General features: G+C 38.5%; 1 protein-coding gene across 1 annotated transcript in view; it reads left to right on the top strand.

The window, feature by feature from the left end:
• Window positions 1-13,121: 13,121 nt before the first annotated feature.
• Window positions 13,122-15,005, top strand: part of CCDC152 (coiled-coil domain containing 152) — a gene marked incomplete at both ends in the record, with an annotated part of 30,866 nt that continues 28,982 nt past the window's right edge. Inside the window, one exon of the mRNA XM_080701221.1 lies at window positions 13,122-13,208. Within this exon, the coding sequence (XP_080557347.1) occupies window positions 13,122-13,208 (87 nt within the window). The remainder of the gene's footprint in view (window positions 13,209-15,005) is intronic.

A 15,005-nucleotide genomic window follows, 5' to 3' on the forward strand; every position in this document is an offset into this window, starting at 1 on the left:
GTGCGGGTGGCAGGCTATCAGCTGGGGACCCTCAATCTTTCCCACATGGCATATATAGGAGGGCAGTTCAGGCTTGTTCACGAGGTGGGAGTGGGGGGAAACAATGAGTGAAAGGTGTACTACCCCCATGAGGCTTTGTCTGGAAAATCACTCTGGTTCTTCTGCATTGTCACGAGGCAAATCTAAACAAAAATATTGAGAAGAGAGATGCTACCTCTTGAGGGCAGGAGCTCCCGTGAATCTGTGATCATTATCAATGTGCCATAATCTATGATGTGCCTTAACACATACATAGGAAAGTAAGGAAGCAAAGGACATGGCAGTCTCGGCTACACAAACTTGGATGGTAGCAATAATTCTTATTGTCCCTCAGAGGCATTCATCTGGTGATTCTGGTCCCTAAATCATCTGCCCTATTCCTGAGACTCTGATTCTCTTGATCTATGTTCTCCCTTTTACCTCCTGACACAGCCTAAAAGAAAAGTTCTGATTAGGTTGAGTAGTCTCCGTCGATATAGAACATCCCTATTACATAATGGATCACTGAACAGAGTGCTGGTTTATTTAAAGAATTCTGGTGAGCCAGGCATGGTGGCACGTGCTTGTAATACCAGCATTTGAAAGGCTGAGACAGGAGGATTAAGGGTTCTAGAACAGCCTCAGCTACCTAGTGAGGCCCCCCACAACTGAGCAAAACCCTGTTTCAAAAGAATTCTCTACAAAGAATATAAGCCAGAATTACCTGTTGATTCTAGTCATCTTTTTTAATTAGCCTGAACAACTCTTACTCACCATTCTAGAGTAGATTCACACAAAAATGAGCTCCTCTGTAAACCTACCCTCAGTTCCCAGCATCCACAGGCAGAATACTAGCTTCTTTCTTTGTGGTCTTGTGTTATAAAAATTCTCAGAGTAGCTACATTTTATAATAACATAATGGGCCGGCTATTAGAAAAAGCAGACAAGGTTATAGAAAGAAACATTTCTGGTAGAAAAAATGGGCTTAAATTGAAATTTCCTTGAAGATTGCTTCTCATGGTATTTAATCCTAAAAGTCTTGAAGTGATAACAGCTATTGGCTAATTTAAATCTCGTAGCTCTCATAATAATAGTAAAAAGGCAAGTTCTATTGCACCTATGTAACCCCAGATATCAATTAATTGCTTACGGCCTCATACACAGAGGGGCAATGACTTATAATACAATGAGATAAATTTCTGAGTGGTTCTGAGATTTTCAACTGAAACATGACTTACTAATAGTCTTAAGTCTTACTGTGTTATTTTTCTCCAAGTAGAATTCCTACTGAATCTAAGATAATGAGCTATTTCCTCTCAGATCAGTGTAAGAAATATAATTCATTGAATTCATTGACTTGCAGATGACTCATTACAAACAATGACTTCTGGACTTAATAAATATGGAACCTTTGCAGGAGTTAGAAATCAATTTTAGCCCATTAATATTTTGCTTCCTTTCATAGACCTTCAGGGAAGAAGTAACTAATTTTTCAAAAATGTACAAAGAAGAACAGAATGAAGAACACAATATATTTCCCTAAAACTTAATATTTCCATAGCTTCAATTAGGTAGGCTTCTCATTGGCCTATTGTGCCCACTTGTTGTGATCAAACATTCAAATAATTTAATATGATTATACTAAATTATTTGTATTTAAAATTTAAATACTTTTATTGGCACATTATAGTCTCATATCATTAATTTTTTTTGTGTGTGTGTGTGGTACTGGGGTTCCTGGAAGCCCTTCTACCTCCGGGCTACACTTTTTTTTTTTTTTTTTTTTAATTTGGAAACAGGGTCTTTTAAGCCAGCGAGGCTGGCTTCGAATCTGCGCAATCCTCTTGTCTCCGCCTCCCAAGCACGGGGATTATAAACGTGAGCCACCACACCCGGCACCACATTATTTAAATTTTTAAACTTTAAGAATAGCACAGGGTTTTCCAGGAAGTAGCTCTGAAGAGAGTTTAGTCTGCAAAATATATATCAGAGAATGTCCTTAAAATCAACATTTGTGGCAAGGAGAGGAAGCAGGATTAGGCAAAGGAGAAATTGAGAAGTTGCCTGTTAAGCCCTGCTTTACCCCAAAGGGAGTTATGGATCTGGAAGGACTTTCAGAATTAACATGAACTGTCCCAAGACGTCCAAGCCTTTATACTCCAGGCTCAATCAGGCGGGAATATATTGCTATAGCCACTCTGGAGAGCAATTTAGTAGTATTCAGTGGCTGAGTAAGCACAAACCCTGTGACTTGTCAGTAGTAGTGGTTAGTATATTTTCCAGGGAAATTTTTTCATAGAGTTACAAGGAGAAATGGTGGGACAGAGAATTGTAATTTGTTAATGACAGAGTTATTTCCCCTTAATATTCATATATTTAAGCCCTAACCTCCAAATGTAACTATATTTGGAGGTAAGGATTTGAGGGTGTAATTAAAGTTAAATGAGGTCATAAGAATGGGGCCTAATTCAGCAAGACTGGTGTCCCTATAAGCAGAGGAAGGACAACACAGAGTTCCTTCTCTCTGCGCACAAGCACAGAGGAGAACCGTGTGAGAACATAGTTGAAAGGGGCTGTCTACAAGCCAGGAATGGAAGTCTCAACAGAAACTAACTCTGCTAGCACCTTGACCGTGGTCTTTAGCCTTCCAGAACTTGAGAAAACAAAATGTCTGTTTAAGCCACACGACCTATCTTGCAAATATTGCTCAACTTAACTAACACAGAAGTGTTGTCCAACTTTATGAGACTGGAGAGTCAGAGTGCAGTACATGGAAATGGTGGTCCTACACCGTGGTCAGAAACAAACTATATGATAACAGCAGTACACAATTAATGTAGCAGAACACAATTAATGAGCTTCTACATAATGATGATAATGACCTACATTTATTAAACACTTACTGTTTTCCAAGCCCTTTGTTTACCTGCATTATTTTCATTCAACCCTATGTTACCTTCATTACAGTATCACTCAATGGGAAAAATTAGGTTTTAAAAGGTGAAATAATTTTCTCTTAATCACATGACTAAAAAATGGTTATGGCCAAACCAGGATATAAATAAAGAAATTCTATTCTCAAATTATGCTTTTTTAAAATACATTTTATTGCTGCATTGTGGTCATACATCTCAATGGGATAAAAAAAAAATACTTGTGGAGATATACATGCACACATCACCCAATCAACCCCTACCCAGTCTCTAACCCCTTCCCTCCCCCTCCCTCCTTCCCATGCTTGGCTTCCTGATTGACTTTGATATGTTTAAGTACATCATGTGCTTTAAAGAGTTTCCCTCCCCTCCCTCTTATCCCCTCAGATATGTCACCTTCATTGCTCCTCTATAGGGTCCCTTCTTCATCTAGAGTTCCTCCTGTTACCCATTTCTCCCTAATATTTTGCACATTAAGAAAAGCATCTGATTTTTTTATGAAATTTCACTGTAAATGCCATAATTTTGTTCTCCCTTATGGCTGAGCAAAATTCTATTGTGTTAGCCGGGCGTGGTGGCGCACGCTTGTAATCCCCGCACTTGGGAGGCAGAGACAGGAGGATCGCGCAGGTTCGAAGCCAGCCACGCGCGCTGCCTTAGGAGACCCTGTTTCCAAACAAAAAAATGTAAAAATAGGTCTGGGAGTGTAGCCCGGAGGTAGAAGGGCTTCCAGGAACCCCAGTACCACCAAAAAAAGAAAAAGAAAAAAATTCTATTATGTTAACTACTACCCCAAGCATAAATCTTTGGGATACAGTGTTGAGCGGGGAAAGAATAAGAACTAAAACAAAATCTAGCATTTAATACATGTGTGTACATTACAACAAATATATAAATTAATGTCATATCTTTAAATGATACTTACTGCGATGGTTAATTTTACATATCAACTTAACTGGGCTAAGTGATACCAGACAGTTGGTAAAACTTTATTTCTATGATAGTACTTCCAGAAGAGATAAAGATTAGCATTTGAGTCAACGGACTGAGTAAAAGATATCCAAAATCACTAATGTGGGCATCACCTTGTTCCAAAGGACTCATCCACATAAAATAATAGAAGGCTGAAGAGGATCTCTCTCTCTCTCTCTCTCTCTCTCTCTCTCTCTCTCTCTCTCTCTCTCTCTCCCCCTTCCGTGTGTGTGTGTGTGTGTGTGTGTGTGTGTGTGTGTGTGTGTAGTTGTGACATCCATCTCCTTCTGTCCCAGACACTAAAACTTCTGATTATCAGACCTCAGACCAGAGCTCCCCCCACCCGTCCACTGGTCTGCCTGGGAGTTACACCATCAGCTTCCCTGCTTTTCAGACCTTTAGACTTGACTGAGCTACAACCAGCCAACTTCCCTGTTTCTCCACCTATATTTTTGTATACAGGGACATAACATATGACAATTTCAGTCCACATTATAGCAGATTGCATACATGATTGTTTCCCCATATGATTATATCTTCCAGAGAAACTGTAGTCATCTTCATCTGTGTAAGTACACTCTATGATGTTTGCACAATAACAAAATTGCCTTTCTCCGAACGATGCTATTCCCATCATTTAGTGACTCATGATTTTGTATCCTGTCATTCTATTTCCCTGAAAAACTCTAATGCACATACCTTGCAAAGGACATATTAGGCACACTATAATAGCAGCCATTGGTGAAAACCCAGAAAGAGAAGTAGGAAAATGAAGGGGGGGAAAGGGTAAAATAATAAAACTTTTCAAAGAAAAGGGGATGTGCCTTCATCAGTGATGGTATTTTGCTATTAACTGATTGTGGCTAAGTCAACCCTCTGTACCTGGTGCTCTAAACAAATGTACAAATAAAATAAATCTCAAATTTTCCTACTGAAAACATAATTTTCCCTACTGAAAATTGTAATTTTGAGGGGGAAGGAAGATAAACTACAACAATCTTTGAAAGGAATACAGGACTCTCCGTGACCTCAGCCTCTTGTGCCTCACTTTCTAAGCACTTCTCTTTGTCCTTGGACATCTGTGACCTTCTACTACAGAACCCTTTCAGACCATCTTCCTTCAGTATGATGCCTGCTTTTTCTCTTCCTGGCTCAGCTACACTCTGCCCATCCTTCTGATCTGAAAAGAAACATACTTTCCTCAGGGAGAACTTCCCAAGTCAGATCTTCATAGTACTTATCACTGTTTTCTTATGTAATTCTTTGTACCATTATCTGTTTTTCTAACCTTTCTCCTAATCTGAAGATTTGTACTTCATTTACCATTTTCACCATCCCTAAGCCTATCAGAGTATTTAGCATATGTTAGGTACCCGACTAAAATTAAATGAATAATTCAAAAGTTGCAGGGTTTTTTAATGGCCAGCAATTTTAATACCCCTCCCTTTCGGTGATATAATATACGCTTCCTTCCTTTGAGCATGATGGGCTTATGATCATCTAGACAAAGAGTATGTGGTATAGTGACTCGTATGACCTTGATGTCAAAAGGTTATGCATCTTCTTTCTTGTGCTTGTGTGATACTCTTTTTGTAGGAAACCAGTCACCATGTGAGAATTATGACAACACTGAGCCCACCATGCTGGGGAAGTTAATCTGTAGGTGTTCTGGACAATAGTCCCAACTAAGCTTAACCTTCAACCAATTCTTGCCAAGAAATAAGCACATCAAGACATCATTCTTTCTGTTCCACAACAGCCCATGTGCTGGCTGGGCATCACTGAATAACCTTAGCTACTGGTCCAAGGAGGCAAAACTTTGCCCAGCAGACCTGGTCCAAATTTTTGATCTACTGAATACATGAGCTAAATTTAAAAGATTATTTTAAGCATCAAGTATGAGGGTTTTCTACAACAAATGGAACTTCAAGAGGCTAGAGGAGAGTAATATAAATGCGCCAAGTGTTGTGTGCATGTATATTCCTACCATTCCATTTCTCAATATGATGTCTAATTCCAATGCACCAATAAAAAAAAAAGAGAAAATCTGAAAACTGAGAGAACATGCATGTCAGGTAAACAATAAAAGAAAGTCACTCATACTGTAGCTGCATACATTCTGGTAAAATGTTTAAATTTCAAAGAAGATAAATATGCAAACATCCAGAATTTTAGACTGTCTCCTAACTTATTGGATGTTTGGCCCCTATTATTTTCAGATACTAACTCCAAGAGGTCCCGGGCATTGTGACAACATAAAAACATCTTTACACATTTGAAAATGCACAAATAACAAAGCATATTTCTCACTGATTCATCAAATCAAAATATAATCTTTCTACAACCACAAACATTTAAAAAATCACGAGTATCACAAAATTGAATTTTAGGCCATCTTAATTGAAACCTTTCTTCTAGTTTCGAAACTTTAACACTTTGCTTTTAAAATCCTCAGAAAAACAATTTTTAACATTTTTTATTGGTGCTTTATAATCATATATCTTAATGGAGTACAAGATGGTGGAGAAATACATGCACACATCACCCAAATTAGCCCTTACCCAAATTAGCCCTTAGTGATTGACATTGATATGTTTGTTAAAGTACATCATGTGCATTAGAGAATTTCCCTCTTCCCCCCTCCCATCCCCTCAGTTAGGTCACCTTTATTTGCTCATCTATAATATTCCCTTGTCTAGAGTTCATCCTATGACCCATTTTCACCCTAGCTTCCCCATATTAAGGAGAGCATTTAATTTCTTATTTTTTGTGACTGACTAATCTCACTTAGCATAATGTCCTCCAGTTCCATCCATTTCCCTGTTCCAATGCCATTCTAATGGCCTCAAGGTAAAGTATGAGAGGGATGCTGGGAAATGCCAGTACTCCCCCAGGAAGCTGTATACTGTTTTAGTGCAGTGAATGCCTGCTTTCTCTTCTGCATCTCAAGCATTCCCAGAACACTGAATACAGTCCATAAGCTTCCACACCACACAAATAAACAATGGGAAACTAGACAAAAAACCTTCTAAGTGGTGGGGTAAGTGTGCAGAATTTAGAGGTAGTCCAGCTTTGTGGGTATGTAGTAGCAAGGGGCCCTGCACATAGAAGGGCTATCTAAGTACTTTCTAGATGCTGTATCGAAATACCATGAACTGATCCAGGTGTGGTGGCGCACGCTTGTACTCCCCGCGCTTGGGAGGCTGAGACAGGAGGATATTACAGGTTCAAAGCCAGCCTCAGCTACAGAGTGAGGCTCTCAGCAACTAAGTGAGACCCTGTTTCCAAATAAAGTATAAGATAGGTCTGGGAGTATAGCCCGGCGGTAGAAAAGCCCCTGTACCCCCCCACACACACACACACCTGAACTGTGTTGCTTGAAAACAACAGAAATTTATTTCTTACTGTTCTGGAGGCTGGAAACATCATGGTGCCAGTGCATTGGGTATATGGTGAGGGCCTGCTTTCTTGTTTATAGATAGCACCTTTAATCTGTGTGCTCACATGATGCAAAGGGAGAGATCTAGTCTCTTCAGGCACCTTATGAGGACAATAATCCTATCATAACCATCTTTCAAAAGCCCCACCTTCTAATACAAACATGCTGAGGACAAGGTTTCAATGTGTGAATTTGGAGGGCACACATTCAGATCATAGCAAAGGCCCACACTTCACTTTTTGCTCTGTTGTTCCATCTTCAAATTCTTAATTTCTTAACAGTCTTTGCATTTCTATTCTGCACTGCACGAGGCCCACAGATTATGTTCTGGTAACAGGGTTTGGCACCTGGCACTGCTACCCACATGTAGCCTTTGCTAACAAAAGATTTCAGTGTTGGATCTTCTTCACCAGCTTCTTTTCATAATCCAGTCTCATCTCCTCCCTCAGCTGGTCGTAAGGTATGTGCCAGTGCTCCTTGCGTTTTACCACTTGCTAACTCTGAACAGCTGATGGTCTGCCCAGAGCCTTCCGAAAGCAAAGGGTTCAGGTGGATTTTAATTATCTCTGTTTTCCCTTGTGCTTCACATTCTTCTCCAGGAGCAAATACAAATGTTCAGTATTTTCCAATCACCATAATGTAATTAATGTCATGGTACACAGGATGGAATTTTTTTTTTTTTTTTTTTTTGTGTGTGTGTGTGTGTGGTACTGGGGTTCCTGGAAGCCCTTCTATCTCCGGCTAACACTCCCAGACCTATTTTTTATGTATTTTTTTTTAATTTGGAAACAGGGTCTCTTAAGCCAGTGCGGCTGGCTTCGAACCAGCGCGATTCTCCTGTCTCCGCATCCCAAGCGCGGGGATTACAAGCGTGGGCCACCACGCCCAGCCAGGATGGAATTTTTCTTTTGGCGTTTTTGAATTATGACATTTTTAAAATTATGGTTGATTGCAGATAATTGAAACTGCAGAAAGTAAAGATGTGGATAAAGAAAGGCTATGTACCATCGGACTGTGTGTCCAACTTTGGAATTGGTACAGTTTCATTTATAGGTTATTTATTTGTTGATTATCTATATTCCTCATATAACATAAGCCCTCTGGAGTAAAAAAACGTATCTGTTCTGCTTAATCCTAGTGTTCTCATAGATTTCAGCTCACTGAGAATTTTATGAAAAAGCAAATGGCTAAGTGCTGATGGCATTAAAAAGGCAATGGAAGGAAATAAAAAGCAAAATGCTTTGTGTTTAGAAGACCAATGTTTTTCAAACATAAATGTGCACATGTGTCACTCAGATTAAAATGGAGTTTCTCGCCGGGCGTGGTGGCACACGCTTGTAATCCCCACACTTGGGAGGCAGAGACAGGAGGATCGCACAGGTTCGAAGCCAGCCGTGCTGGCTTAAAAGATCCTGTTTCCAAAAATAAAAAAAAATATAAAAAAAGGTCTGGGAGTGTAGCCTGAAGGTAGTACCCCAGTACCACCAATAAATAAATAAGTAAATAAATAAATAAATAAATAAATAAATAAAATGTAGTTTCTGATTTGGTAGTTATGGTACAGAGTCTGAGATTCTGCATTTTTACAAGCTCCCAGGTATAACTGATGCTGTGACTGGTTCAAAGACCACACTTTGAATAGCAGAAGACAATACCTCATTGATTATAATTATGACTTCCCTCTGATTTACTTTCCCCTTTTAAACAGAAATACTTTCAGGAAGTGTCTTATAAAGCTCATTTCTGACTTTGCTCTAAGGTTAGTATTAAGGAAATTACCCATTAAATTATCTAATACTTCCTATATAAATCTTGATGTAATAAATTAAGAAATTTAAATCAGGAAATATTATATTTCTCCTAAGAAACTTGTATATTTCCCTTTTCACAAGGAGAATTAATAACTTGAGCCTATTTCCTTTTTTATTCTGGCCAGCAAGAATTTAAAGCCAAATTTGTGGCATAAATAAAACAACTTCAACTACAGACCAGTGTATATGTGTTTTATAGTATCTCCTGATCTTCTCTAATTTATATTTCACTTTGTGAAGATTTTGCCCCTATTTAAAACATTTTATATATTTATGTGTGTGTATATATACATATATAAACATGAAAATGAGATAGAGCTAGAATTTCAGCAATTGGCAAATTTGAGTAGGCAGACAGAAAACATGATTAATATAACTGGAACATAAGGCTCAGTACATTAAGACATTTCCAAACACCATAATATGGAAGCAATGTCATTATGTTTTGTTTTTATAGCACACTGGCAATGACAACTAATGAAAATAATGCCAAAGAAATATTGCCAGTAACATATCAGACATTACTTGTCATTTGATTGTTTCTCCTATAAGCTCCAAACAGAATTAGAGTTATCTCATTTGTTTCGCTCTTAGTTCCTAGATCATCAGTAGCTGGTACCTTGCAGGAATCTAAACATTTTAAGATAAATTAATAAATGAAGTTGTTTGTTACCTTTAAAAAATCAATGTATTACTCATCTTAACATCTTTATCTGCATAAATCTATACAATCTAATTTTTTTCAGTTGCCTAGGTGCATAGGTATCTTTTCCAAATCAGGCATTTTAATGAACTCTAATATTACCTTCCTTGGGTGTTGTTGTTTTGTTTTGTTTTGTTTTGTTTTGGGTGTGGTGTTAGGAATGGAAACCAGGTATAACTCCAGGTTATACTCCCAGACCTATTTTATGTTTTATTTGGAAACAGGATCTCACTAAATTGCTGAAAACCTCACTGAGTAGCTGAGGCTGTCTTCGACCTTGTACAATCCTCCTGTCTCAGCCTCCCAAGTACTGGGATTACAAACTTTAAAAGCGTACTCTAAACTGGGCGTGGTGGCTCAGGCTTGTAATCCCAGCATTTGGGAGGCTGAGACTAGAGGATCGCGGTTCGCGGACAGCTTCAGCTAATAAGTGAGGCCCTCTACAACTCAGCGAGACCCGGTTTCAAAATAAAGAATAAAAATAGGGCAGGGGGTGTAGCTCAGAGGTCGAATGCCCCTAGGTTCCAGCCCCAGAACCCCCCCCCAAAAAGCCTATTCTATAAATCATGAAATGATGCTAATTCACAAATCAAAACGAACCAGTGTGATTTATTCTTTGGTTGTGGAAACACTAATATTAATCTGGCAGTTAACTGGCTGTTGATCCATCTTCTAGAAACCGCGTGGTAGTGCACGCCTGTAATCCCAGTACTTAAGAGGCTGAGACAGGAGGATCGCAGGTTCCAGGACAGCCTTCATCATATCTTGAGACTCATCTACCTAGCGAGGCCCTGTTTCAAAATTAAATTAAATTAAAAAGATAGTGAGTATAGCTCTGAGGTAGAACGCCCTAGGGTTCCGTTACCAGTAGCAAAAGCAAAATCCATAGGAAAAAAAGAAAAAGAAAAAGAAATCCATACAAATATCTAAGCATCAGAAGCCCAGGGGAGCCAGGCCAGGTTGGTAAAGACAGCAGGTGGTGGGAACACCAGCGCAGGGCACCGGGGGCCAGGAGAAGGGTGGGCCCCATTGTTCCGGGAACGCGCTTCCTGGGGAGGGGACCCGCGTTGGGGGCGGACCAGCGCTCTGAGGCGGCAGCGGGGTGACTGAGGAACCCGGAGCCGGGCAGGTACGCTCCGGACTCTGACTGGGCGTTCGAAATTCTCTTCTCCCGAGGACATCTTCTCTTCACACTTCCCCAGTCCGTCAGTGCTCGTCCGGGCGGGCCTCGTCGCTCTCTCCCGCCGCTGGGCCAGTGTGGAGGGAGCGCGGGCCCGGGCTTCTGCCCTGGGAGTGGAGGAGCTGGGCCCCGCGAGGAGGAGCGGCTGCGAACCGCCGAGCCGCCCTCGGGGTGGGGAGAGGGCGAGCCCCTGGCCCCAGCCAGCAGGAACCCCAAAGAAGGCAATGAATGGGGTTGGCACTTGCCGATGGGAAGGGTTTGAAGCAGGACCTTGAAAGTCATTGATCAGCCGGGCGTGGTTGCGCGCGCTTCTCATCCCCGCGCTTGGGAGGCTGAGACAGGAGTAACACAGGTTCGAAGCCAGCCTCAGCTACTTAGTGAGACTCTCAGGAACTTAGTGAGACCCTGTTTCCAAATATAATATAAAAAAGGTCTGGGAGTGTAGCCTGGAGGTAGAAAGCCTCTGGGTTCCACCCCCATACCCCTCCCTTCCATACACACACAGTTATAAATCAGTCTCAGCTACTCACTGAAGAATTTAACAAGCACTAAATCATTAAGTTGTTACCTGACTTCCCTGGGCAAAACCTTATTCACTGGACCTAGGACTGGCTGGCCAGTGTGCCCAAAGGGATAGGATGCAATGTTAGCTAGTGGGATCTTAGTGGTAGTTGTTTTTGCAGTGTTGCGAAAAGAACTCAGGACTTCACACTTGCTGGACAAGCAACCTACCACTGAACTCCACCCCTAGACTTTAGTGATGGTTTTATAAGGAAAAATATGCCATCAGTCATATAAGAGAAAAAAAATCAAGCTCAAATTAAAATGTAGTTAGTTTAGGAGCGAGTTTTTGAGTCAAAACTCTGGCAAAACTTTTTTTATTTAAGATGTTTGAGGCTAAAAAAAAAAGTTGTTGGTGTAGGGCATTTGTACTTAGATTGCCCTATATATCAAATAGGATTTTTAATTTTGCTCCCAAAAGAATTTTACTATGGTCATCATGGGAGGTTATTAGAATTATGTTTCTGCCATCAGGACCCACTTTTAACTATTTAGGGACTTTTTATACAGTTTGATAAAGAATAATGCTTCAATAAAATGAAAATACACAGCCAAAATTCGTATTTCAAAACCATTAAGGATTCCCAACATAAAAAAGAAAATTGGATTTCTTGGTGAAAATATTTTCAGGCAATGTCTGTTTTGATATACTTTGTTTTAAACAATAATATGCCTTTTTATTTTTAATAATTATTAAAAGTTTTACTTATGCCTTACTTTGGACTAGTTTACATACTATGCACAGGCTTATTCTTCTTTCTCAGTCTAGAATGCCTGAGTTGCAAATTCATATTTTCTTTATCCCTTTTTCTGGATTAAAGTCTAAAGACAAGTATCTCATACTTTCATATTGTATTAATCCTGAGTTCTAGACACCATCCCTCTCCCAAACATAAGTGCTGGCTCCTGGGCTTCTGAAGAATCCCTCTTACTCTTCAGTTCTTAGCTGGCTCTTCCCAAAAGTTAATCTTACACACAATTACAAGAGAGTAGAAATGGAGATTGTTTGTGGCTCATTAATCTTTATATGTCTTTTATATACCAAACAAAATATTAAACAGAAAATATTTGTTGGATGACACTTAAAAATACATTTGGCATCTTAAATTGAGACTACTTATACTTAGTAGTCCTGGATCAGGTTTAATAATGCACCATTTTTAAGCCCAGTTATACTTATGGCAAAGAGATGAGTATTAGAAAGTGGCATTATTAGCAAGATTTCTAATAATTAAAATAACTTCTACAGATGCACATATTACATTAACTTTAGATTTCTATAGAAAAAACTTGGCTGGAGTGGTGGTGGTAAGAAGTAGAGAAGATTTAATGCATTTGACCCTGTTGTTAATACTGGGTATAACAAAATTCTCAGTGCAGCAAGGCTCAAGTAAGTGCTCTATGAGTAGAGAACAGAAACTTTAGTGTTTGAGGAATAACCACTATTGTGATACTATAGATCTTTCTTATTTATTTAACACTATTTATTCTTCACTACTTCAGAATGGATCAAAGCACTGAGGAATGTTCAAAAAAGGTTAGCAGTGTGAATCTCGACAAACTTATCAATGACTTCTCACAGATAGAAAAGGTATGTAAAGGTAGCAGATGATGCTAATACATAAAGTAAATGGTACTGATGTTACCAGTGGGAAAAGTGGGAAGAGAGAAAAGTGTAAGCAAGGCAAAAGTGAGCATGGCACAGATAATGAAGATGTATTTTTGCTAAGCCCATTCTCTCTCATTTTTAAAATATATCTGCTTTTGACTCCATTGTGCTAATATATCAAAATCTTTCTAAGATAGGGAACAAATAATGTATTTTTGCCAGCTAGTAGTAATATACATACCTAATGCCTAAGATGTTCATAAACTCAAATAGTTTTAATGGGAATTAAAGTAGCCTTATCTTATAATCTCCTACCATTTTGACTAACTCTAATTTTTGTTTGTCTAGTTCTTTCCCATTCTGCTCTTTTTTTCCATTTCTTTTGCCTAAAATCAAACCCACATGAAATCTCTATTCTTCACTCTAGGCAAATGATAGACTAAACCAATAAGTATGTAATATGTTATTCATCCTTTTCTCTGTTGAAAACTTTAGATTAATAGATTAAAAGTTTGCAGAGTATACAAATATGGATTACACCTATAATCCTAGTACTTGGGAGGCTGAGACAAGAGGATTGCAGATTTAAGGCAGCTTCAGCAACCTATTGAGACCCTATATTCAAAATAAAAAATAAAAAGGACTTTGGGTGCAGTTAGAATATAGAATGGCCCTGAGTTCAATCCCTAGTACCAAATTATACACACACACACACACACACACACACACACACACACAGAATATAAACCTTTTTCTTATCATCACACACATAGACATTTCTAGAATGAGTTTTCATGATGATATGTTTTTGAGGTAACATGAAAATTTTTTTTTAAAAGTAACATTTTCTTAACCAAGTAATTAACAAAATGAGGGAAAAATATAAAGCAATGTTTGTAAGAATGGAATTAATGACAGGTTTTTGGAGCTCGAGGTCAATTTGGAACCATTCTTAAACATTTTAAATAAAAAGATTATTGTCCATTTTATGTGATAGAGGTATTATGATCATATTTTGAAAGAGTCATATCTTAGAGATACATTTAAGCTGGTAATACTTATGGATAAAATACCAGTTACTTTGTGATGAAATCAGAAGTGGTGAGATTAAGTAAGATTAAATAGAACTACAAGATTGTCATAACTGATGATTTTTGAAACTGTTTGAAGAATACATGAAAGCTCATTATACTGTTTATAAAGATACCAAAGAGATATGTTCAAAAATGTTTGTTTATTGTAATAGCAAAAACAGTATACATTCTATTCAACAGGAGAGTAGATAAATAAATTAAAGCACATCCAAAATGAAACTCAATGCAACTATTTAAAAGAATGAAGTAACTTATACATGATCATGTGATTTCATCTTCCAGATAATAATGCTAAGAACAGCCAAGGAGCAGAACAGAATAAATATGATCCTTTTTCTATAGTTTTATTGCCAAAAACAAGAAAATAAAGAAAAATAACTTAGAAACTTATATATAATGAATAGTGGGGGGGTTTGTTTTATTTTTCTGTTGTTAATTTTGGATTTGGGAGTATTTTGAGATAAGGTCTCACTATATTGCCCAGGCTAACCATAAATTCCTGAGCTCACAAGATTCTCCTGCCTCAGCATCCCAAGTAGGTGAGATGGCAAGTAGGTATATTCCACCATGCATAGCTAGGAACTGATAACTGTGGGGATGAGGGTTGAATAGTTGGAAGGAAGGAGTTTAAGTTGTATTTTTTACTTTTGATTTATAATTGTTAATTTGTTTTAATATTTTTCAA

The sequence above is a fragment of the Muscardinus avellanarius genome (genome assembly GCF_963383645.1).
Source record: "Muscardinus avellanarius genome assembly, chromosome: 1".
NCBI classification, from domain to species: Eukaryota; Metazoa; Chordata; class Mammalia; order Rodentia; family Gliridae; genus Muscardinus; species Muscardinus avellanarius.